A 23,194-nucleotide genomic window follows, 5' to 3' on the forward strand; every position below is an offset into this window, starting at 1 on the left:
ACTACACAAGTTGCTTTTGTTTACATTGTGAACCTAGCTAGTCAATGTAGCTAGCAAGCTAGCTAGTACTTGTAGCTTCTTAACTTCATAAATGTTAGTTAAATAACCAGTGGTGTATAGTTGAGGCCATATGCAACCAAAAGGAATAATTTCCTCAACATCTGATCACTGATGGCAATGCCGGACGCCCGATGGCTATAGTGTAGCAGGACCATTACACACTGTGGTTCACTGACTCCCTCACCAGCTCACTCCATCAGTCAGTAAGGACCAGTCCCACCAACTCTCTCTCTACTCACCAGCTCAGTCAGTCAGTAAGGACCAGTCCCACCAACTCTCTCTCTCTCTCTACTCACCAGCTCAGTCAGTAAGGACCAGTCCCACCAACTCTCTCTCTACTCACCAGTTCAGTCAGTCAGGACCAGTCCCACCAACTCTCTCTCTACTCACCAGTTCAGTCAGTCAGGACCAGTCCCACCAACTCTCTCTCTACTCACCAGTTCAGTCAGTCAGGACCAGTCCCACCAACTCTCTCTCTACTCACCAGCTCAGTCAGTAAGGACCAGTCCCACCAACTCTCTCTACTCACCAGTTCAGTCAGTAAGGACCAGTCCCACCAACTCTCTCTACTCACCAGTTCAGTCAGTAAGGACCAGTCCCACCAACTCTCTCTACTCACCAGCTGTCAGTCAGTCAGTCAGTCAGTAAGGACCAGTCCCACCAACTCTCTCTACTCACCAGCTCAGTCAGTAAGGACCAGTCCCACCAACTCTCTCTACTCACCAGTTCAGTCAGTAAGGACCAGTCCCACCAACTCTCTCTACTCACCAGCTGTCAGTCAGTCAGTCAGTCAGTAAGGACCAGTCCCACCAACTCTCTCTTTACTCACCAGCTCAGTCAGTCAGTAAGGACCAGTCCCACCAACTATCTTTACTCACCAGCTCAGTCAGTCAGTAAGGACCAGTCCCATCAACTCTCTCTACTCACCAGCTCAGTCAGTAAGGACCAGTCCCATCAACTCTCTCTACTCACCAGCTCAGTCAGTCAGTCAGTCAGTCAGTAAGGACCAGTCCCACAAACTCTCTCTCTACTCACCAGCTCACTCCATCAGTCAGTAAGGACCAGTCCCACCAGCTCAGTCAGTCAGTCAGTCAGTCAGTCAGTCAGTCAGTAAGGACCAGTCCCACCAACTCTCTCTCTCTCTACTCACCAGCTAAGTCAGTCAGTCAGTAAGGACCAGTCCCATCAACTCTCTCTACTCACCAGCTCAGTCAGTAAGGACCAGTCCCATCAACTCTCTCTACTCACCAGCTCAGTCAGTCAGTCAGTCAGTCAGTAAGGACCAGTCCCACAAACTCTCTCTCTACTCACCAGCTCACTCCATCAGTCAGTAAGGACCAGTCCCACCAGCTCAGTCAGTCAGTCAGTCAGTCAGTCAGTCAGTCAGTCAGTCAGTAAGGACCAGTCCCATCAACTCTCTCTACTCACCAGCTCAGTCAGTAAGGACCAGTCCCATCAACTCTCTCTCTACTCACCAGCTCAGTCAGTCAGTCAGTCAGTCAGTAAGGACCAGTCCCATCAACTCTCTCTCTAATCACCAGCTCACTCCATCAGTCAGTAAGGACCAGTCCCACCAACTCTCTCGACTCACCAGCTCACTCCATCAGTCAGTAAGGACCAGTCCCACCAACTCTCTCTCTACTCACCAGCTCAGTCAGTCAGTAAGGACCAGTCCCACCAACTCTCTCTCTACTCACCAGCTCAGTCAGTCAGTCTGTAAGGACCAGTCCCATCAACTCTCTTTACTCACCAGCTCAGTCAGTAAGGACCAGTCCCACCAACTCTCTCTCTACTCACCAGCTCAGTCAGTAAGGACCAGTCCCACCAACTCTCTCTACTCACCAGCTCAGTCAGTCAGTCAGTCAGTAAGGACCAGTCCCATCAACTCTCTCTCTACTCACCAGCTCAGTCAGTCAACTCTCTCTCTTACTCACCAGCTTAGTCAGTCCACTCTCTCTCTACTCACCAGCTCACCAGCTCAGTCAGTCAACTCTCTCTCTACTCACCAGCTCAGTCAACTCTCTCTCTTAATCCTGTCCCTCCCCATCTCTCTTTTTTCCCCACATTTCTGTTTTTCTCTCTTTGGCATTCGGCCCTCTTGTTGTTTTGGTATGCTCTCTCTCTCTCTCTCCATATTTCTCTTTCTGTATTACCCTATAGCTCTTTCATATTCACTCTCACCTCAGTATTCTGAGCTTCGGGACATGCTCTGTGTGTCTGCCATGGTCTCTCCCATCATGTTTTCTAGTGGGGCACACCCCTCCCTTGCTCTGTTCCTTTTGGCTGAGTCTGGAATGTCCCACACGTGGCAGTCCAAACTGCCGCACCCCTCTGGCCCTGCACCCTGTGGCAGAAGAGGGAGGGAGGCCAGATGGGAAGAGGAGGGAGGGAATTGCAGCAGTAGATATAGTAGTGGTGTGTCAGTAGTGTTGTTGACTAGTCTGGTCCCTACTTTGCTCCTGTGTAACTTCCTGGATCTACATTCTCTCGTATCATTACTCTTACTGTTCTACTGGCCGTTACTGACCGCTGCAGTGGTCGTGAGGCGGTCCAGCCGGGCCAATCTGTGGACTGTGGTCAGTGCCTAGTGGGCTAGTGGTCACTCCAGCTGTGTGGAGCAAAGTGGCGCTTTGCTTTGTGTTCATGTTGCGGTCAATTTCCACGTTTGAGTGAGTGACCGCTCTCTGACCGCTCCGTCCCATTGGCTATGTACAGGGAGGTGCGTCTGGGGAGGAACGGCGTGGAGGAGATCAAGAGACACCCCTTCTTCACGAACGACCAGTGGACCTTCGACACCATCCAAGAGAGTAAGTGTGTGTGTTCAGTCAAACCGTGTGTATTTGTGTGTGTATGTCTTCAGTCATACTGTGTGTGTGTGGTTATTTGTGTGTGTGTGTGCCTGTCTGCCCCTCTCTCTCTGTCTCTCTGTCTCTCTGTCTCCTTCCCAATCTGTCTCTCCATCACCCAACTTGTTATTGTCATGACTTGACACTACAGTTCATTCCCATGTAGGGAGCCTGAATCTCAACTCTATCAGCAGAGACTGAGCAGAACAGTCACGTGTCTATCATCAGCACTGCAGCACAACCCTGCATGGCCAGAGGCTGTGTGTTCACTATGACTCGTCTCAGAGTAGGAATGCTGATCTAGGATCAGCTCTTTCCTGCTGTCCATGTTATCTTATTCATTGTGATCTAAAAGTGAAAACAGATCCTGGATCAGCACTCCTACTCTTGATGTATACTGAACTATTACTAATCGCTCATTACAGCATACTACACTGTGTAATGCTACACAGATTCATGCTTGGTGAGGAGTATGTACTTGGGCTGCTCAATCCTTCCATCCTCACTGATTTTGATATCATGTGACAAATCTATTGAAAGTACTACGGTGGGATCACACACACACACACACACACACACACACACACACAGAGAAACGTTGGAAAGGGGGGGGACAATGCAACTAGACTGGGTAGCCATTTGACTAGATGTTCAGGAGTTGTATGGCTTGGGGGTAGAAGCTGTTTAGAAGCATCTTGGACCTAGATCTGGCGCTCCGGTACCGCTTGCCGTGCGATAGCAGAGAGACCAGTCTATGACTAGGGTGGCTGGAGTCTTTGGCAATTTTTAGGGCCTTCCTCTGACACCGCCTGGTATAGAGGTCCTGGATGGCAGGAAGCTTGTCCCCAGTGATGTACTGGGCCGTTCGCACTACCCTCTGTAGTGCCTTGCGGTCGGAAGGCCGAGCAGTTGCCATACCAAGCAGTGATGCAACCAGTCAGGATGCTCTCGATGGTGCAGCTGTAGAACCTTTTGAGGATCTGAGGGTCCATGCTAAATATTTTCAGTCTCCTGAGGGGGAATAGGTTTTGTCGTGCCCTCTTCACGACTGTCTTGGTGTGCTTGGACGGTGTAAGTTTGTTGGCGATGTGGACACCTAGAAACTTGACGCTCTCAACCTGTTCCACTACAGCCCCGTCGATGAGAATGGTGGAGGGCTCAGTCCTCTTTTTCCTGTAGTCCACAATCACCTTGTTTGTCTTGATCACGTTGAGGGAGAGGTTGTTGTCCTGGCACCACACGGCCAGGTCTCTGACCTCCCTATAGGCTGTCTCGTCGTTATCAGTGATCAGGCCTACACCTGTTGTGTCATCAGCAAACTTAATGATGGTGTTGGAGTCGTGCCTGGTCGTGCAGTCATGAGTGAATGGGGAGTAAAGGAGGGGACTGAGCACGAAGTGTTCTTCTATTGGGTTCCCTCACGCTATAGTATCAGTGTTCTAATGGGTTCCCTCACGCTATAGTATCAGTGTTCTAATGGGTTCCCTCACGCTATAGTATCAGTGTTCTTCTATTGGGTTCCCCCACGCTATAGTATCAGTGTTCTTCTATTGGGTTCCCCCACGCTATAGTATCAGTGTTCTAATGGGTTCCCTCACGCTATAGTATCAGTGTTCTTCTGTTGGGTTTGCTCACGCTATAGTATCAGTGTTCTGTTGGGTTCTCCCACACTATAGTATCAGTGTTCTTCTGTTGGGTTCCCCCACACTATAGTATCAGTGTTCTAATGGGTTCTCCCACGCTATAGTATCAGTGTTCTTCTGTTGGGTTCCCCCACGCTATAGTATCAGTGTTCTGTTGGGTTCTCCCACGCTATAGTATCAGTGTTCTTCTATTGGGTTCCCCCACACTATAGTATCAGTGTTCTTCTGTTGGGTTCCCCCACGCTATAGTATCAGTGTTCTGTTGGGTTCTCCCACGCTATAGTATCAGTGTTCTTCTGTTGGGTTCCCCCACGCTATAGTATCAGTGTTCTAATGGGTTCCCTCACGCTATAGTATCAGTGTTCTAATGGGTTCCCCCACGCTATAGTATCAGTGTTCTAATGGGTTCCCTCACGCTATAGTATCAGTGTTCTAATGGGTTCCCTCACGCTATAGTATCAGTGTTCTTCTATTGGGTTCCCCCACGCTATAGTATCAGTGTTCTAATGGGTTCCCTCACGCTATAGTATCAGTGTTCTTCTGTTGGGTTTGCTCACGCTATAGTATCAGTGTTCTTCTGTTGGGTTCCCCCACACTATAGTATCAGTGTTCTAATGGGTTCTCCCACGCTATAGTATCAGTGTTCTAATGGGTTCCCCCACGCTATAGTATCAGTGTTCTTCTATTGGGTTCCCCCACGCTATAGTATCAGTGTTCTAATGGGTTCCCCCACCCTATAGTATCAGTGTTCTAATGGGTTCCCCCACCCTATAGTATCAGTGTTCTTCTATTGGGTTCCCCCACGCTATAGTATCAGTGTTCTTCTGTTGGGTTCCCCCACGCTATAGTATCAGTGTTCTTCTGTTGGGTTCCCCCACGCTATAGTATCAGTGTTCTTCTGTTGGGTTCCCCCACGCTATAGTATCAGTGTTCTTCTGTTGGGTTCCCCCACGCTATAGTATCAGTGTTCTTCTGTTGGGTTCCCCCACGCTATAGTATCAGTGTTCTTCTGTTGGGTTCCCCCACGCTATAGTATCAGTGTTCTTCTGTTGGGTTCCCCCACACTATAGTATCAGTGTTCTTCTGTTGGGTTCCCCCACGCTATAGTAACAGTGTTCTAATGGGTTCCCCCATGCTATAGTCAGCCCATTGTCTCCCGTTACTATAGCACTTACTATATGAATCCATCATGGATTTAAAAGTGCAGATTTGTGTAAGCATTGGCTGGGGAAAGTTTCCACCATTGCCAAAACAATGGGAGGAAGTTTGCAGGTGGATAAGGGTGGAGAATGGGAAGGCAGCGTCACTCTCTAGTCTGCTCGTTAGCTAGCATGCTGAAGCCCCATTTCTGACTGTTGCCTGAAATAAAGCTGTAAAACTCTTGGATGTGGGAGACTGGGTCTGCCTATCAAATGGCACTCTATTCCCTACATAGTGCTCTGGTCAAAAGTAGTGCACTATGGGATTCCTTATTGGCCCTGGTCAAAGGTAGAGTGCCCTATATAGGGAATGGAGTGACATTTGGGACACAGCCTGTGTGTGCTAGTAAGCACCCTGTCCAATGATGGAGCAAGGGAGGGGACAGAGATAGCCCCCTATGTGCTTGCAGGAGTAATAAGAGGGGCACCCCAGAACCACTGCACCAGCCCCAGATCAGATTTGAGGGCGGTCGCTCCCTCCTCTCTCAACTCTTACTGTGGCCACAGCTGCCTGTCATTAGCCTACCCGCTATCAGGAGCATGCTGGGAAAGCCATGCCGCAATTGGCTCCCGGGAGCTGGGACCGTGTCTGTCTCTCTCCAGTCTCACCGCACAGCTGTTGCTTTTCGCTTTTTCTTTTTCTTTCATTCCCTCTTTTATTGCTCACTTTCTCATTTTTCTCTCTCTCCCATTTGTCCACCATCTATTGATCTCTCCCTACTGAGGGTGCTGTCTTGACTTGGTTCTCTTTGCCTGGAGCCAGAATGGATCCTGTTGAAGAAATAAGATCCAACATGGCCACTTAGTTCCCTAGCCAGTAGTGACATCTTTATAGGTTGTCGAGCAACTGGGCTCGTCTCAGCTTTCGCCTCCTGGCCCCTTGACACATTTCTGTCCGCCTACTGTACAGATGGAGGCCTTTAAAAGAGCAGAAGGGGAGTTAGTTCTCTCTCTCCTAGAGTGTGTTTAGGTGTGTGAAAGGCAACAGTGTGTGTTGGGGCACAAAGAGGGCACTGTAGGGGGAGAGAGGAGTGGTGGGTTTGGAGTCCGCCCCACGCCAGCTCGCTCCTACCGCCTGTGCCCAGGGCGGCTCGGTGTACTATAGACTACACACACCTAGAACATCACAGTATAGTCTAAAAATGATATCTTATTGAGAATTGGAGGAGCCAACGGTTATCTCTGATTTGATTAATTTTAGACATTTTAACCATCTGTCTCCTTCCTCTGCCCAAACCCACACTATTTCCACCTTTTCCTGTTCTCTCGCTCGCTCTCTCACACTCTTTGCTTCTTTCTGACTGAATCTCTCTCTCACTTTGCCTCTCTCCTCCCTCTCTGTCACCTCTCTACCTCCTCTGCTTCTCCCGCTCTGCATTCCTCTCTCACTCTCTGCCTGTCCCTCGTTCAGCCGTGGCCCCAGTAGTGCCGGAGTTGAGCAGTGACATAGACACCAGTAACTTTGACGAGATTGAGGATGAAAAAGGTGACGTGGAGACCTTTCCCACACCAAAGGCCTTTGTGGGCAACCAGCTGCCATTTGTGGGTTTCACCTACTTCAAGGAAGACCAGTAAGGCTAATTGTTTTCTATCTATACTAAGAGTGAAGTTTGGCATCTATACAGTGTCTGTATATAGTTATATTATTGTTATATTTAGCTTCAGCAAGCTAGCCAATTATCCAGGAATCATGTTTGGTTTACTACATTTAAATTGGAATGAATTTGAATCTATGTGCTGTATGTTTTAAGTAATTTTTTTTGTTAATGGTCTGTCTTTATTCACTAGGGTATTTGGTTTTTTAAGGTTCTCTGTGCTCTGCAGGAAATGTGCTTAGTCAGCTCTGCCTGTAACTAGAGAGGGAGGGAGGGAGGGAGGGGATGGATGGAGAGGGATGGAGGGAGGGAGGGATGGAGGGGGAGAGGGATGGAGGGAGGGAGGGAGGGAGAGGGATGGATGGAGGGAGGGAGAGGATGGAGGGAGGGGAGGGAGAGGGATGGAGGGAGGGAGGGAGGGAGGGAGAGGATGGAGAGGGATGGAGGGAGGAAGGGAGAGGGATGGAGGGAGGAAGGGAGAGGGATGGAGGGAGGGAGAGGGAGGGAGAGGATGGAGGGAGGGGAGGGAGAGGAGGGAGAGGGATGGAGGGAGAGGGATGGAGGGAGGGAGGGATGGAGGGAGAGGGATGGAGGGAGGGAGAGGGATGGAGGGAGGGAGGGAGAGGGATGGAGGGGGGGAGGGAGGGAGGGAGAGGATGGAGAGGGATGGAGGGATGGATGGAGGGAGAGGGATGGATGGAGGGAGGGAGGGAGAGGGATGGAGGGAGGGAGAGGGAGGGAGGGAGGGAGAGGGATGGAGGGAGGGAGGGAGAGGAGGGAGAGGGATGGAAGGGAGAGGAGGGAGAGGGATGGAGGTAGAGGGAGGGAGAGGGATGGAGGGAGGGGAGGGATGGAGAGGGATGGAGGGAGGGAGGGGAGGGAGGGAGGGAGAGGGATGGAGGGAGGGAGGGAGAGGGATGGATGGAGGAAGGGAGAGGGAGGGATGGAGGGAGAGATTGTGTTTCATATGTGTAGAACTGTAAAACCGTTTTAAGCCAGTCGTACACTCTGCGTCTGTTCCTGCTTTACACTGCCTCCTTGTTCCAATAGCCCTTCTAGAAAATCCATGCGGATAAAAGTCTGATCTTATGATCACGATCAGTGAATGGGGATTGTAGCGCTGGAGTCTGAAGTGGGTGGGTTCTGGGTTGGGCCGGGATGTGTTATGGGGCGGGACACTGGCATGGAGGTTGGCATGGTGTGGTAGGGCACCTCAGGTAAAGCCAGTTTAAAGACCCATGTCCTCTCTCCTCCCTCTCCCTCCTCCTCTACCAGATTGCTAAGAAGTGTGAATAAAGTGATCTCTGTGGAGGAATCTAAGGACTGTGTGGATAACTGTGAGGAAAAACAGGACAGCATCAAAGGAGAGGTAGGTTGTTGAATCGTTGCATACGTACATGTGTTTGGGTTTGTTTGCTTGTTTTTAAAGCACAGCTGGGAGCAGAGGGGAAGATGTGTACTCAGATGGCCTGAGACGACATTTGAGTAGCTCTGAAGACTAACCAGTGAAATAGAACACTCGCATAGACAGACATAATTCTTAGACTGATTGAATAGAACACTCAGACATACTCAGCATGTGTTTGTAAATAGAATCTGGAGTGCCAGAGTGCCCTCTGGGCATTCTTAAACTTAGAGGGTTGTCAGATTGTCCGTTCGTAAATTCAGAGTGTTTCATTCTCGGAGCATTCAGAGCGCACACTGGACACTCTGGCTGAGGAGTAGGGTTGATCCCAGCGTTCTGGCCTCACAACAGCAGTCAAACACCCAAGCTAACTGGCAAAAGTTGGCTAGCTTACTAGCTACATCCAGACACAAATGAGAGAACGCCTCACTCTGACCATTTTACTCCCCCTAGCAGAGCTGTTTAGGCAGTTTTCATGTTATCCAGAGTGTTGGTGACTGTAACTGTGCTGCTGGCAACAATTTAATTACGCTTCTTTGCTGACGTTTACCGATACCGGCCATATTCAACAGGTGTTGAGTGTTTGTCAATTCGTAAGTTACTCTGCTCTCTGGCACACTCAGACGAGAGTGCTCTGAAATAGCCCGAGCGAATTTACGAACGCACCCTCAATTATCAGACCGACGCAATAGAATTCTATCTGACAGACATACAACAACTGACAGATCTCAGCTCTGTGTGATTACCAGACAGAACTGACAAAACCCAGAGCTGTGTGATTACCAGACATAACTGACAGAACTCAGCGCTGTGTGATTACCAGACAGAACTGACAGACTGACAGAACTCAGCACTGTGTGATTACCAGACAGAACTCAGCGCTGTGTGATTACCAGACAGAACTGACGGAACCCAGAGCTGTGTGATTACCAGGCAGAACAGACAGAACTCAGCTCTGTGTGATTACCAGACAGAACTGTCAGACTGACAGAACTCAGCACTGTGTGATTACCAGACAGAACTGTCAGACTGACAGAACTCAGCTCTGCGTGATTACCAGACAGAACTCAGCTCTGTGTGATTACCAGACCGAACTGACAGAACTCAGTGCTGTGTGATTACCAGACAGAACTCAGTGCTGTGTGATTACCAGACAGAACTGACAGACATGTTGATACCTGAGTGTATGAGCTCCATCTGGTGAGCTCCATGTTAGTGTGTGTACCTGTTAACTCTCCTTCCCTGTCTTCTTCAGTCAGATCAGCTGCGGAAGAAGCTCCATTGTCTTGAGGAGCAGCTCAACCATGAGATGCAGGCCAAAGACCACCTGGAAAACAAATACAAGTAGGGCTCACCTCAGAACACACACACACACACACACACACACACACACACACACACTTACTTACTCCCACATGTTCCTCTCTCCCCAGGACTACCACTAGTCATCTAGAGAAGCTGGTTAAAGAACTGGAGGAAGAGGTGAGACTGGGTGATGTGCAGTATGTAGAGTTGGTCAGTAATGTTTTGGCACATCACACATGAACCCTTCCCTGTCCCTGTAGATGAGCAGCAGGCAGAGAGTGGAGTCTTCTCTGAGGCAGCTGGAGAGAGAGAGGGCCCTGCTGCAGTACCAGAGTGCAGAGAACCTCCGCAAAGTGGAGCTGGAGGCGGACAGGAAACGCTGCCTGGAGAACGACTGTAAGCCCAGGCTGTGTGACGCATACACATGGAACCATAGAAGTAGAATCCATTGAACAGATCTCCCCATTCAAGGGTTAGCAGGGTTTCCCAAACTATGTCCTCGGGACCCGACGGGGGGCACGGTTTGGTTTTTTGCCCTAACGCTACACAGCTAATTCAAATGATCAAAGCTTGATGATTACTTGATTATTTTAATCAGCTGTGTTGTGCTAGTGCAAAAAAATAAGTCTGCACCCTCTGAGGTCCCAAGGACAGAGTTTGGGAAACCTGGGTTAGAGGTACCAAGCCCTTTCAATGGATGCTACGCCTATGTATGGAACATTATCTAATTATCTCAACATTATGTCAATGAAACAGTTGCTGAATCCCAAATCGATCCCCGGCCCCTACTGCCCAGCCCCTACTGCCCAGCCCCTATTGCCCAGCCCCTATTGCCCAGCCACTCCTTTACATCTGAGAGGATTGGCTAGGTGGAAGCAACACCGTGACATCATTCTCCACCCAGCCAATCAGAAGGCAATGTGAATCGATTTACCATAATGCTTAGATCTGTCCAATCCTCTCAGATCTATAGTGCCTAGGGTGTAAGGGCTAGGGGGGTTGATTTAGAATTCAGCAATTAAGTTAGGATTTTGTCCCTACACACACTCCAGTTACCTTTACCTTTACAGGAAGAGTAGCGGCTGCCTCGGGGTTCCATAACAAATCCTCCTGGCCATCTATTATGTCACCTGTACACGTTCACACTCTCCTAAACACAGATACACTGATTGATCTGTCCACCTGATTGTCCTTGTCTAGTGAACAGCCTGCGGGACCAGCTGGAAGAGCTGAAGAGGAGGAACCAGACCTCTCAGATGTCCAGTGACAAGAACATCCACCTGCAGAGACAGGTGAGGCAGAACAGTCCATCTCTCTACCTACCTTCTCTGTCGCGCTCTCGCTCACTCGACACCAATTCTGCACTCCTGAATTGACTAATAAAGATAAAACTCCAACCACCCCACCACCACATCTCTTCCTTCTCAGCTGGATGAGGCGACAGCCGTGCTGGCAGAGGAGCAGGAGGCGGCGGGGCGTCTGCGGAGGAGCCAGGTGGAGGCCCAGAAGCATGCCCAGGCCCTGGAGCTCAGCCTCAGGGAGCTGGTGGACAAGTGCACCCAGCTGGAGAACGCCAAGATGGGCCTGGAGCAGCAGCTGATGGGCCTTCAGGCCGACCTGGAGGCTGAGAGGAGGGACCGCTGTCTGGGGACAGAGATTATAGTTGACCTGCAGGGTGAGTTTGCACATTTGTAACCATTCCATTGGTTCCATATTGACATGAGTGCCAGAGGGGCAGGATTTTCACTTTAGGAACCATTTCATTAGTTATATTGTGCCAGGCAAGCTCAACCAAGCACAGCTAGGACCCAGGTCTGCCTGAGACTACGTCACTCTTACAGAGACCCTGTGTTTTGGAAACTTTGGGACATTGGTCATTGCGTCCATTCAGTTCAGACAGGACAGTTTGGAACAGGCAAGTGATTTTGTTTGCTGTGATGTCTCATAGTTTTCCCTCTTTCAAAGTCTCCACTTGGGTGGAGTCAGGAGCAACAAGGAAAATAAACATTGACAGATGTTATTTTTACACATTTAAGAAGGGAATGAGTGAATACAGGTAGATGATGTAATGTCTCCTAGTACTCTGTGTGAAGCCTTGACTGAACCCGTGTGTGTTCTCCTTAGCTTGATGCCCTCATAGATATCTCTACCTCTATACTAATGTGCCTCTACCTCTATACTAATGTGTCTCTACCTCTATACTAATGTGCCTCTACCTCTATACTATTGTGTCTCTACCTCTATACTAATGCCTTTACCTCTATACTAATGCCTCTATACTAATGCCTCTACACTAATGCCTCTACCTCTATACTAATGTGTCTCTACCGCTATACTAATGTGTCTCTACCACTATACGAATGTGTCTCTACCTCTATACTAATGTGTCTCTACCTCTATACTAATGTGTCTCTACTAATGTGTCTCTACCTCTATACTAATGTGTCTCTACCTCTATACTAATGTGTCTCTACCGCTATACTAATGTGTCTCTACCACTATACGAATGTGTCTCTACCGCTATACTAATGTGTCTCTACCTCTATACTAATGTGTCTCTACCTCTATACTAATGTGTCTCTACTAATGTGTCTCTACCTCTATACTAATGTGTCTCTACCGCTATACTAATGTGTCTCTACCGCTATACTAATGTGTCTCTACCTCTATACTAATGTGTCTCTACCGCTATACTAATGTGTCTCTACCGCTATACTAATGTGTCTCTACCTCTATACTAATGTGTCTCTACCTCTATACCAATGCCTTTACCTCTATACTAATGCCTCTATACTAATGCCTCTACACTAATGCCTCTACCTCTACCAATGTCTCTACCTCTATACTAATGTGTCTCTACCGCTATACTAATGTGTCTCTACCGCTATACTAATGTGTCTCTACCGCTATACTAATGTGTCTCTACCGCTATACTAATGTGTCTCTACCTCTATACTAATGTGTCTCTACCTCTATACTAATGTGTCTCTACCGCTATACTAATGTGTCTCTACCTCTATACTAATGTGTCTCTACCTCTATACTAATGTGTCTCTACCTCTATACTAATGTGCCTCTACCTCTATACCAATGCCTTTACCTCTATACTAATGCCTCTATACTAATGCCTCTACACTAATGCCTCTACCTCTACCAATGTCTCTACCTCTATACTAATGCCTCTACCTCTATACTAATGCCTCTACACTAATGCCTCTACCTCTACCAATGTCTCTACCTCTATACTAATGTGTCTCTACCTCTATACCAATGTGTCTCTACTAATGTGTCTCTACCTCTATACTAATGTGCCTCTACCTCTATACTATGTGTCTCTACCTCTATACTATGTGTCTCTACTTCTTTTTCCCTTTCTATATTCCACACACTCTCATTCTCCATCTTATTTTCTCTCTGTCAGGACATATCCAGTGTCTGGAAGAGGAGGTGAAGCAGGTGAAGGGTTCTCTCTCTGGAACACAGACAGAGAAGAGGCAGCTTCAGCAGAGACTCACTGACATGGAGAAGGTAAGAGGCTTGGGTGGTGTTCATTAGACACCAAATGGAAGAAAATTGACTAAAACAAGTGTTGTTTTTTTTAAATGTGCCATGATGAACACAACCCTCCACCCCACTGGTAAGACTTAATGTAGATGGCACTCTGGCTCCATGGGAATTTCCCAAGCCCAAATCGACCTCTAGTCCCTCCCCCTTTCTTGTGGAGATCTGAGAGGATTGGATAGGTGTGAGCAACGTGATAAAAATGTCCCTGTAAGAGAGGGAGAAATATCTTCTATTTCTTTAATCATCTCAAATCCTCTCAGGTCTCACAGGGGCGGATGTCCTCTCTTTGTCCTGTGGATGTACACAGATTACAGCCACAAATTAACAAACACACAGCTGACCTTTGACCTCTGGTTGGGCCCATTAGGAGAAGAGCAACCAGGAGATTGACCTGACGTTCAAGCTCAAGTCGTTGCAACAGAGTTTTGACATAGAGGAGGCCGAGCACAAGGCCACCAAGACACGCCTTGCTGACAAGAACCAGGTCTATAAGTCCATTGAGGAGGCCAAGTCTGAGGCCCTGAAAGGTGAGAGGGAGGAAGAAAAAGGAGAGGTGATTGGGGGAAATGGGATGCCTAGTCAGTTGTACAACAGAATGCCTTCAAATGAAATGTGTCTTCAGCATTTAACCCAACCCCTCTGAATCAGAGAGGTGCGAGGGGCTGCCTTAATCGACATCCGTGTCTTTCGGCGCCCGGGGAACAGTGGGTTAACTGCCTTGCTCAGGGGCAGAACTACAGATTTTTACCTTGTCAGCTCAGGGATTCGATCCAGCAACCTGGGGTGGATAGAAATGGAGCATATTAGAGAAAAATGTATGTGGGGGGAAAAAGAGAGGTCAAGAAACTACTGAGTCAATAATGACCGTTTGGATAAAGGTGTTGGCTAATGGACCACATTATACAATTGTCTATTATTCTAATAGTTATGGTAGCATTGTCTCCTTGTGTTTGTCAGGGATGGAGCGGACGCTGCAGGAGGAGCGGAGCTCCAAGCTGCAGTTGGAGTCCAGACTGCTGCAGCTGGAGAAGGAACACTCCATGCTGGACCGTGACTACAAGCAGGCCCAGCACAAAGTGGATGAGCTGAACACGCACAAGGACAAACTCGCCGAGGAGGTGTGTGTTTCTGTGTGTGTGTCTGTACTTGCCCTGTGTGTGTGTACATACCTTGTGTTTGTGTGTGTGTGTAAGGAGTTGAATGTGCGAGAGAGTGTGTAAAGATTGTGTTTCGTGAAGACTTCTCTCTGTTTCATCAGCTGCAAACATACAGGAACCAGCCAATATAAAGGGAAAACCAACATAGTGTTTTAATAGGGTTTTGGACCACTATCTTCAATGCACCTTGGCATAGATTCTACAAGTGTCTGGAAATCTATTGGAGGAATGCTCCATTCTTCCACAAGAAATTCCACCATTTGGTGTTTTGTTGTTGGTGGTGGAAAACGCTGTCTCAGTCGCCACTCCAGATTCCCCCATAAGTTTTATTTTTTTTCACCTTTATTTAACCAGGTAGGCAAGTTGAGAACAAGTTCTCATTTACAATTGCGATCTGGCCAAAATAAAGCAAAGCAGTTCGACACAAACAACAACACAGAGTTACACATGGAGTAAAACAAACATACAGTCAATAATACAGTAGAAACAAGTCTATATACGATGTGAGCAAATGAGGTGAGATAAGGGAGGTAAAGGCAAAAAAAGTCCATGGTGGCAAAGTAAATACAATATAGCAAGTAAAACATTGGAATGGTAGATTTGCAATGGAAGAATGTGCAAAGTAGAAATAAAAATAATGGGGTATAAAATAAAATAAAGGAGCAAAATAAATAAATAACATAAAATAAATACAGTAGGGAAAGAGGTAGTTGTTTGGGCTAAATTATAGGTGGGCTATGTGTTCTATTGGTTTGAGATCATGGCATATGGTTTACATCGTTTTCGTGCTCATCAAAGCATTCAGTGACCACTCGTGCCCTGTGGATGGGGGCATTGTCATCCTATGGGGACATAGCCATAGCAACCAAAATAATGGCCTGCCCAGCATTTTTATACATGACCCTAAGCATGATGGGATGTTAATTGCTTAATGAACTCGGGAACCTCACCTGTGTGGAAGCACCGGCTTTCAGTATACTTTGTATCCCTCATTTACTTATTTTGGCTGTTAGCTGTAAGTCTTGGTGCTCTCTTTACCCTGACTAACCTCGCCATCTTGCTCTCTCTCTCCCTCTTTATTTTTCTCTCTCACCTCCCCCTCCCTCCTTCCACCTCTAGGTGAAGAACCTGAGCCTGGGCATGGAGCAGGAGGAGCAGAAGCGCAGGCTGAGCCAGAACGACCTGAAGGCCCAGACCCAGCAGTTGACCGCCCTGCGCTCCTCAGAGAAGCAGCTGAAGCAGGAGCTCAACCACCTGCTAGACATGAAGCAGAGCCTGGAGAAACAGAACCATGAGCTACGCAGGTAGAGTGGGATACACACACACACACGGGCAGCTGGCTTGGACATAAGTGTGTGAGAGAGAGGATGTGATGACCAATGGATGTTAGATATCATGATTGTCTTTCCCATACCCTAAGTGGTGGGAGTTGTGTATGTCAGTTGTTTCAGATTGACATGTGATTTGACATGGTAGTGATTGACAGTGATTTTGCCCAATCACAGGGAGAGACAGGAGGCTGAAGGACAGCTGAAGGAGTTGAAGGACCAGCTGGAGGCAGAGCAGTATTTCACGGTACTGTTGATTTCTAGACACTCCCAATGTTTGGAAAGACTGGGTTGCAAAATTCGGGCAATTTTCCCCAAATTCCCAGGTTTTCCAGAAATCCTGGTTGGAATACTCCTGTGTATTTTGGGAAAGTTAATTTTGCATCCCTAAGAAATACTATTAGCTCTTTTCTGTCTATTCATTCTGCTTACCAGTGTAGTGTTTTGTCCCAAATGGCACGCTATCCCCTATGTAGTGCACTACTTTTTATTTTCATTTTTTAATTTCACTTTTATTTAACCAGGTAGGCTAGTTGAGAACAAGTTCTCATTTGCAACTGCGACGTGGCCAAGATAAAGTATAGCAATTCGACACATACAACAACACAGAGTTACACATGGAATAAACAAAACATAGTCAATAATACAGTAGAACAAAAGAAAACAAAAATTCTATATACAGTGAGTGCAAATGAGGTAAGTTAAGGAAATAAATAATAAATAAAGGCCATGGTGGCGAAGTAATTACAATATAGCAATTAAACACTGGAATGGTAGATCGGCAGAAGGTGAATGTGCAGGTAGAGATACTGGGGTGCAAACGAGCAAAATAAATAAATACCAGTATGGGGATGAGGTAGGTAGATAGATGGGCTGTTTACAGATGGGCTATGTACAGCTGCAGTGATCTGTAAGCTCCTCTGACAGCTGGTGCTTAAAGCTAGTAAGGGAGATGTGAGTCTCCAGCTTCAGAGATTTTTGCAATTCGTTCCAGTCATGGGCAGCAGAGGATTGGAAGGAAAGACGACCAAAGGAGGAATTGGCTATGGGGGTGACCAGTGAGATATACCTGCTGGAGCGCGTGCTACGAGTGGGTGCTGCTATGGTGATCAGTGAGCTGAGATAATAAGGCAGGGCTTTACCTAGCAGAGACTTGAAGATAACCTGTAGCCAGTGGGTTTGGCGACAAGTAAGAAGCGAGGGCCAACCAACGAGCGTACAGGTCGCAATGGTGGGTAGTGTATGGGGCTTTGGTGACAAAACGGATGGCACTGTGATGGACTGCATCCATCTTGTTGAGTAGAGTGTTGGAGGCTATTTTATAGATGACATCACCGAAGTCGAGGATCGGTAGGATGGTCAGTTTTACGAGGGTATGTTTGGCAGCATGAGTGAAGGATGCTTTGTTGCGATATAGGAAGCCGATTCTAGATTTAATTTTGGATTGGAGATGCTTAATGTGAGTCTGGAAGGAGAGTTTACAGTCTAACCAGACACCCAGGTATTTGTAGTTGTCCACGTATTCTAAGTCAGAGCCGTCCAGAGTAGTGATGCTGGACGGGCGAGCAGGTGCGGGCAGTGATCGATTGAATAGCATGCATTTAGTTTTACTTGCGTTTAAGAACAGTTGGAGGCCACGGAAGGAGAGTTGTATGGCATTGAAGCTCAGATCCCAGATCCCTATGGACCCTGGTAAAAGTAGTGCACTACATATGGAATATGGTGCCATTTGGGACATCCCATAGTTGTTGTGTGTTGACCGTTTCCTCTGTACCAGACCCTGTACAAGACCCAGAACCGGGAGCTGAAGGAGGAGTGTGATGAGAGGAACAAGCTGTATAAAGACATTCAGCAGAGACTGGAGGAGTACCAGGAAGAAAGGTACTGGAACATTAGGATCCAACCAGAAACTGTTCCTTGACACTAAGATTGCAACATTCTGGTAACTTTTCCCCAAATTCCCATGTTTTCCAGAAATCTTACAGTAATCTTACAACCAGGATTTCTTGAAACTTTGGTCAAGGTTAACGGAATTTTGTAACCCTACCTGACACTATTTGTTCACAATACTGAGCCAAGCCAAACTGAGCCGAGCTGTACTGCACTGGCCTGGTTACGTATCTACTGTAGGTGCTGGACTGGACCATTTTGAAAGGAAAATTTCATCTTGACCCTCTGAGCACCTCTAACAAACTGTTGAAGATTAGAGTCATGAGCACACACTTAGTCTCTCTAGGACTGTAGTCTGTCCCTGAAAGATGATCTGTAGCCTAACGTCAACATGCATTCCACCCTTATCACTCAGTCAATTGCGAGATGATAGCCTGACAATACTGCAGGTAATATAATCAGCGTGTTACCTAACCTCCAGTCTACAGGTGACGTGCCATCAATCACCATATCACCAACACAATAAGCTTTGAGCGTCTGACAAAATGACGCAAGATTCTAGTTCTGAGTTAACCGAGATTAACACGCACTGTAAAGTCACACAGACAGACTTTTAACGTGTAGATTCCTGTAACAGCAAGCCCGTAGGACTGTGGGTAAGTGTTTCATAGAAATGGCTATGGAGCTCATTGATTGGCCTGAACATAACGTTTACTGACTTTGAGAGATTAATGTAGGCCTTGGTCGTGTGAATGCCCTGACAAACATGACACTAATGTCATCTGTTCCTCTTTCCCATATTGTAGTGTAAAAAAATCCCACAAACACTGATTTTCCTGGTATTACGGGATTTCCTTTCCGGGCTTCCAGTGACTGCTCTGACATACAGTACTGGACTAGATTAGGTTTCATTAACTTTATTTTCCCATACAGTAGTGTGAGAATTTCCCCACATTCCTAATTTCCAGGGGTCTCTGGCGGCCATAACAGTACTGGGCACAGATTTGGTCTCATTAACATTTCCCAGGTTATAGTGTCCAATTCCCCAATGTTCCCACATTCCCTGATATTCCGGATCGTCTTTCCCTCAGGGATTCCCTGGCGGCCCAGCTGGAGGTGAGCCTGACCAAGGCGGACTCGGAGCAGCTGGCGCGCTCCATCGCCGAAGAGCAGTACTCTGACCTAGAGAAGGAGAAGATCATGAAGGAACTGGAAGTGAAGGAAATGACGGCCAGACACAGGCAGGAGCTAGGAGACAAGGAGGCTACCATCGGCTCGGTGAGAGGGGGAGATAGAGAGGGGGGCAGAGAGAAAGGGAAGGAGAGGGAGTGAGAGGAGACATGATGGCAGGAGCTAGTAGACAACAGGGAGGGAGGGGATAGAGAGAGACAGAGGGAGGAAGAGAGATTGAGAGGGAAGGAGGAAGAGAGACAGAGAGGGGGGATGAGAGGGAGGAAGAGAGACTGACACAGAGAGGGGGGACGAGAGGGAGGAAGAGAGACTGACACAGAGGGGGGGGAGACTGACAGAGGGAGGAAGAGAGACTGACACAGAGAGGGGGGGGGGGACTGACAGAGGGAGGAAGAGAGAGATACCGAGAGTGAAACCGAGACATGAATTCAATCAATCAGTTAAGAATATTGTCAAAGAAGCTAGGTTTCACTGGCTAGGTTTCTGAAGCTAGGTTTCACTAGCTAGGTTTCTGAAGCTAGTTTTCTGAAGCTAGGTTTCACTAGCTAGGTTTCTGAAGCTAGTTTTCTGAAGCTAAGTTTCACTAGCTAGGTTTCTGAAGCTAACTTTCACTAGCTAGGTTTCTGAAGCTAGGTTTCACTAGCTAGGTTTCTGAAGCTAGGTTTCACTAGCTAGGTTTCTGAAGCTAGGTTTCACTAACTAGGTTTCTGAAGCTAGGTTTCACTAGCTAGGTTTCACTAGCTAGGTTTCTGAAGCTAGGTTTCACTAGCTAGGTTTCTGAAGCTAGGTTTCACTAGCTAGGTTTCTGAAGCTAGGTTTCTGAAGCTAGGTTTCTGAAGCTAGGTTTCGGTTTCACTAGCTAGGTTTCACTAGCTAGGTTTCTGAAGCTAGGTTTCTGAAGCTAGGTTTCTGAAGCCAAGTTTCTGAAGCTAGGTTTCTGAAGCCAAGTTTCTGAAGCTAGGTTTCTGAAGCCAAGTTTCACTAGCTAGGTTTCTGAAGCCAAGTTTCACTAGCTAGGTTTCTGAAGCTAGGTTTCACTAGCTAGGTTTCTGAAGCTAGGTTTCACTAGCTAGGTTTCTGATGCTAGGTTTCACTAGCTAGGTTTCACTAGCTAGGTTTCTGAAGCTAGGCATCCATCCAATAGCCAACTGTTTTTCATGCAAATATTCTAAAATCTGCATAAAAAATTCTCGCATTACTCATTTTACAGACACAAAAAGATCCCAATTTGTCTTGCGTATTTTGATTTTGCTGACATTTGGAAAGTTTACTGGAAAATGTGCTTTTTCCATCAGGCTTGTTGTGACATTTTTTTATCCGGCATGTACTGTACTCGCATGAAAAGACCACACACACACACAGTACTTGGAGTGTCTGTAACGCCGACCTGTCCTCTGCTGTCTCCTACAGCTGGAGGAGTCCAACCGCACCCTGACAGTGGACGTGGCCAACCTGGCCAATGAGAAGGAGGAGCTCAATAACCAACTGAAGGAGATGCAGCAACGTGAGTCACGCCTCTCATTGTCTAGACCCCTTGTGCTCTGAGCCCCGGTTTACAGTGGCCAGAATGTAACAGAGATGTTGTGAGAATGTTTGTTATTGGTTTGGTGATGCTGTGTGTTGTCCAAAACATTCCAGGGGTGTTGTGAGAATGTTTAGTATTGGTTTGGTGATGCTGTGTGTTGTCCAAAACATTCCAGAGGTGTTATGAGAACGTTTAGTATTGGTTTGGTGATGCTCTGTGTTGTCCAAAACATTCCAAAGGTGTTATGAGAATGTTTGGTATTGGTTTGGTGATGCTGTGTGTTGTCCAAAACATTCCAGAGTGTTGTGAGAATGTTTGGTATTGGTTTGGTCCACAGAGCTGCAGAAGGCCAGAGAGGAGGAGAGACAGATGAACTGTGTGAAGATGTCCTTTGAGAAGCAGCTGCAGACGGAGAGAACGCTCAAGATTCAGGTGACAGACTGGGCGGATGAGACTGGGCGGATGAGACTGGGCGGATGAGACTGGGCGGATGTGTGTCACGTGTGAACTAGCTGGCTAGTAAGCGCTAGCAGCCATATTGCGGTGACATCACCTGCCCTGAGACCTGTAGTAACGTCACCCTAACCCTACTAAGACGATGTCTGTTTCTGAAGTCTATCTTGTCTACTACTTACTAAAACGACATCTTTACATTTTAGTCATTTAGCAGACGATCTTATCCAGAGTGCGTTACAGTAGTAAGTTAAATACTGTGTACTAATAGTACTACATACTATTTAGAATGTACTGTTTAGTAAAAACAGATGAAGTACACAACAAATATCAACATACTAGGCTCATCCATACTGAGAATGCGCAATTACATTGATTCCCGCCAATAGTTCATTTGGGTACAGCTCGTCATATCTGAATATCAGCTGTTCTTCCTCAATAGTGTGCAGTGAATTATACTAGATGGAAATGAGTATATGACATCCTGGCATTTAAAGCATCGTCTTTCCCAAAATGTCACTTTCTATAAAATTTTATATTTTCACATACCCCAAATGCTTACTATTTAGACAGCAAGTATAGGTATTTGAACACTGCCCATGTTATTGGTAGGGTAATGGTTAGCATAAAACGCTAGCACCTGGAATACAAATGATGGTTGTGTTCATGTCCTGGGTTCAGCAGGACAGAGACAGAACTCCAATGTTACATAGTATGCATCTATTTGTTGATTTAATATATAGAGTCAGATGCCTAGTTCCGGACTAAAAAGCATACTCAATAGAGAATCTCCATTACATGTGTGTGTTTTGTTCCAGGACTAGGCTGAATCGTGTGTCAGAGAAACCAGCCCATAACGCATTTTTCATTGAGAATATATATTGCAGTGTGCTGTCCATTACCATAATATATTGTGGACTGTATATGTACATGCCCACCAGGCGATCAACAAGCTGGCCGAGATCATGAACCGCAGGGAGACGTTGCGAACGGGTCACAACCGCGACGACACGCTGGACGTGCGCAGGAAGGAGAAGGAGAACAGGAAGCTGCAGCTGGAGCTGAGGTCAGAGAAGGAGAAACTCAACTCCACCATCATCAAGTACCAGAAAGAGATCAACGACATGCAGGCGGTCAGTCTAAAACACAACCTTATACTAACCATCTCACAACCACTTTAACAGGCAGTCAGTCAGTACAACCAAACCACAGCCTTACACAAACCATCACACAACCACTTGAATAGGCAGTCAGTCAGTCCAACCAAACCACAGCCTTATACTAACCATCACACAACCACTTTAACAGGCAGTCAGTCAGTCCAACCAAACCACAGCCTTATACTAACCATCACACATCCTCTTTAACAGGCAGTCAGTCAGTCCAACCAAACCACAACCTTATACTAACCATCACACAACCTCTTTAACAGGCAGTCAGTCAGTCCAACCTAGTGCTGAGCGATTTAACCAACGTTTCGTAATTTGACCAATGTTTTTTTGTTTGTTTTGTGAGTCCAACGCAGCATTTGTCGAAAGAGAATTCAAGTCAAGAACTTTATGGGGGACGCTGAGCTGAAGGCAATTGTAGTTTTCATTAAGCCAAATATTCAATCTACGTGGCAGTTAACTACAATGAACATAATCTGACTATTTTTTCCGTCTCGGACAAGAGACAAATGTCCAAAATAAATCCAATGGGTGAACTTTGAACTTAAGCTTGTCGCCTGCCTTCCTGCCTTTGGTACGACTCCCATTGTTAAGGTGGAAACATGAGCATCTAGTCATTATATACAGATCAATTCAATTCAATTCAAGGGCTTTATTAGCATGGGAAACATGTGTTAACATTGCCAAAGCAAGTGAGGTAGATAATATATAAAGTGAAATAAACAATAAAAATTAACAGTAAACATTACACATACAGAAGTTTCAAAACAATAAAGACATTACAAATGTCATATATATATATATATATATATATATATATATATATATATATATATATATATATATATATATATATATATATAT

The 23,194-nt window shown here is 46.7% G+C and overlaps 1 protein-coding gene across 6 annotated transcripts in view; it reads left to right on the forward strand.

Moving 5' to 3' along the window:
- The window catches only part of LOC110529374 (rho-associated protein kinase 2), a 64,983-nt gene that overhangs the window by 33,994 nt on the left and 7,795 nt on the right, over nucleotides 1-23,194 (forward strand). For all 6 annotated transcript variants that reach the window (XR_005052775.1, XR_005052776.1, XM_036984758.1 and 3 more), the window contains exons 8-25: nucleotides 2,776-2,867; nucleotides 7,160-7,319; nucleotides 8,619-8,712; nucleotides 10,004-10,092; nucleotides 10,182-10,230; nucleotides 10,314-10,449; nucleotides 11,254-11,345; nucleotides 11,482-11,728; nucleotides 13,475-13,581; nucleotides 13,985-14,144; nucleotides 14,575-14,735; nucleotides 15,894-16,078; nucleotides 16,280-16,349; nucleotides 17,880-17,983; nucleotides 19,084-19,270; nucleotides 20,594-20,687; nucleotides 21,046-21,140; nucleotides 22,103-22,294. Coding sequence is in view for 4 of the 6 variants with exons in the window: in XM_036984758.1 (XP_036840653.1) it covers nucleotides 2,776-2,867; nucleotides 7,160-7,319; nucleotides 8,619-8,712; nucleotides 10,004-10,092; nucleotides 10,182-10,230; nucleotides 10,314-10,449; nucleotides 11,254-11,345; nucleotides 11,482-11,728; nucleotides 13,475-13,581; nucleotides 13,985-14,144; nucleotides 14,575-14,735; nucleotides 15,894-16,078; nucleotides 16,280-16,349; nucleotides 17,880-17,983; nucleotides 19,084-19,270; nucleotides 20,594-20,687; nucleotides 21,046-21,140; nucleotides 22,103-22,294 (2,314 nt within the window). In the remaining 2 variants the exon portion in view is untranslated. The remainder of the gene's footprint in view (nucleotides 1-2,775; nucleotides 2,868-7,159; nucleotides 7,320-8,618; nucleotides 8,713-10,003; nucleotides 10,093-10,181; nucleotides 10,231-10,313; nucleotides 10,450-11,253; nucleotides 11,346-11,481; nucleotides 11,729-13,474; nucleotides 13,582-13,984; nucleotides 14,145-14,574; nucleotides 14,736-15,893; nucleotides 16,079-16,279; nucleotides 16,350-17,879; nucleotides 17,984-19,083; nucleotides 19,271-20,593; nucleotides 20,688-21,045; nucleotides 21,141-22,102; nucleotides 22,295-23,194) is intronic.

This window comes from Oncorhynchus mykiss, chromosome 8 (genome assembly GCF_013265735.2).
Source record: "Oncorhynchus mykiss isolate Arlee chromosome 8, USDA_OmykA_1.1, whole genome shotgun sequence".
NCBI classification, from domain to species: Eukaryota; Metazoa; Chordata; class Actinopteri; order Salmoniformes; family Salmonidae; genus Oncorhynchus; species Oncorhynchus mykiss.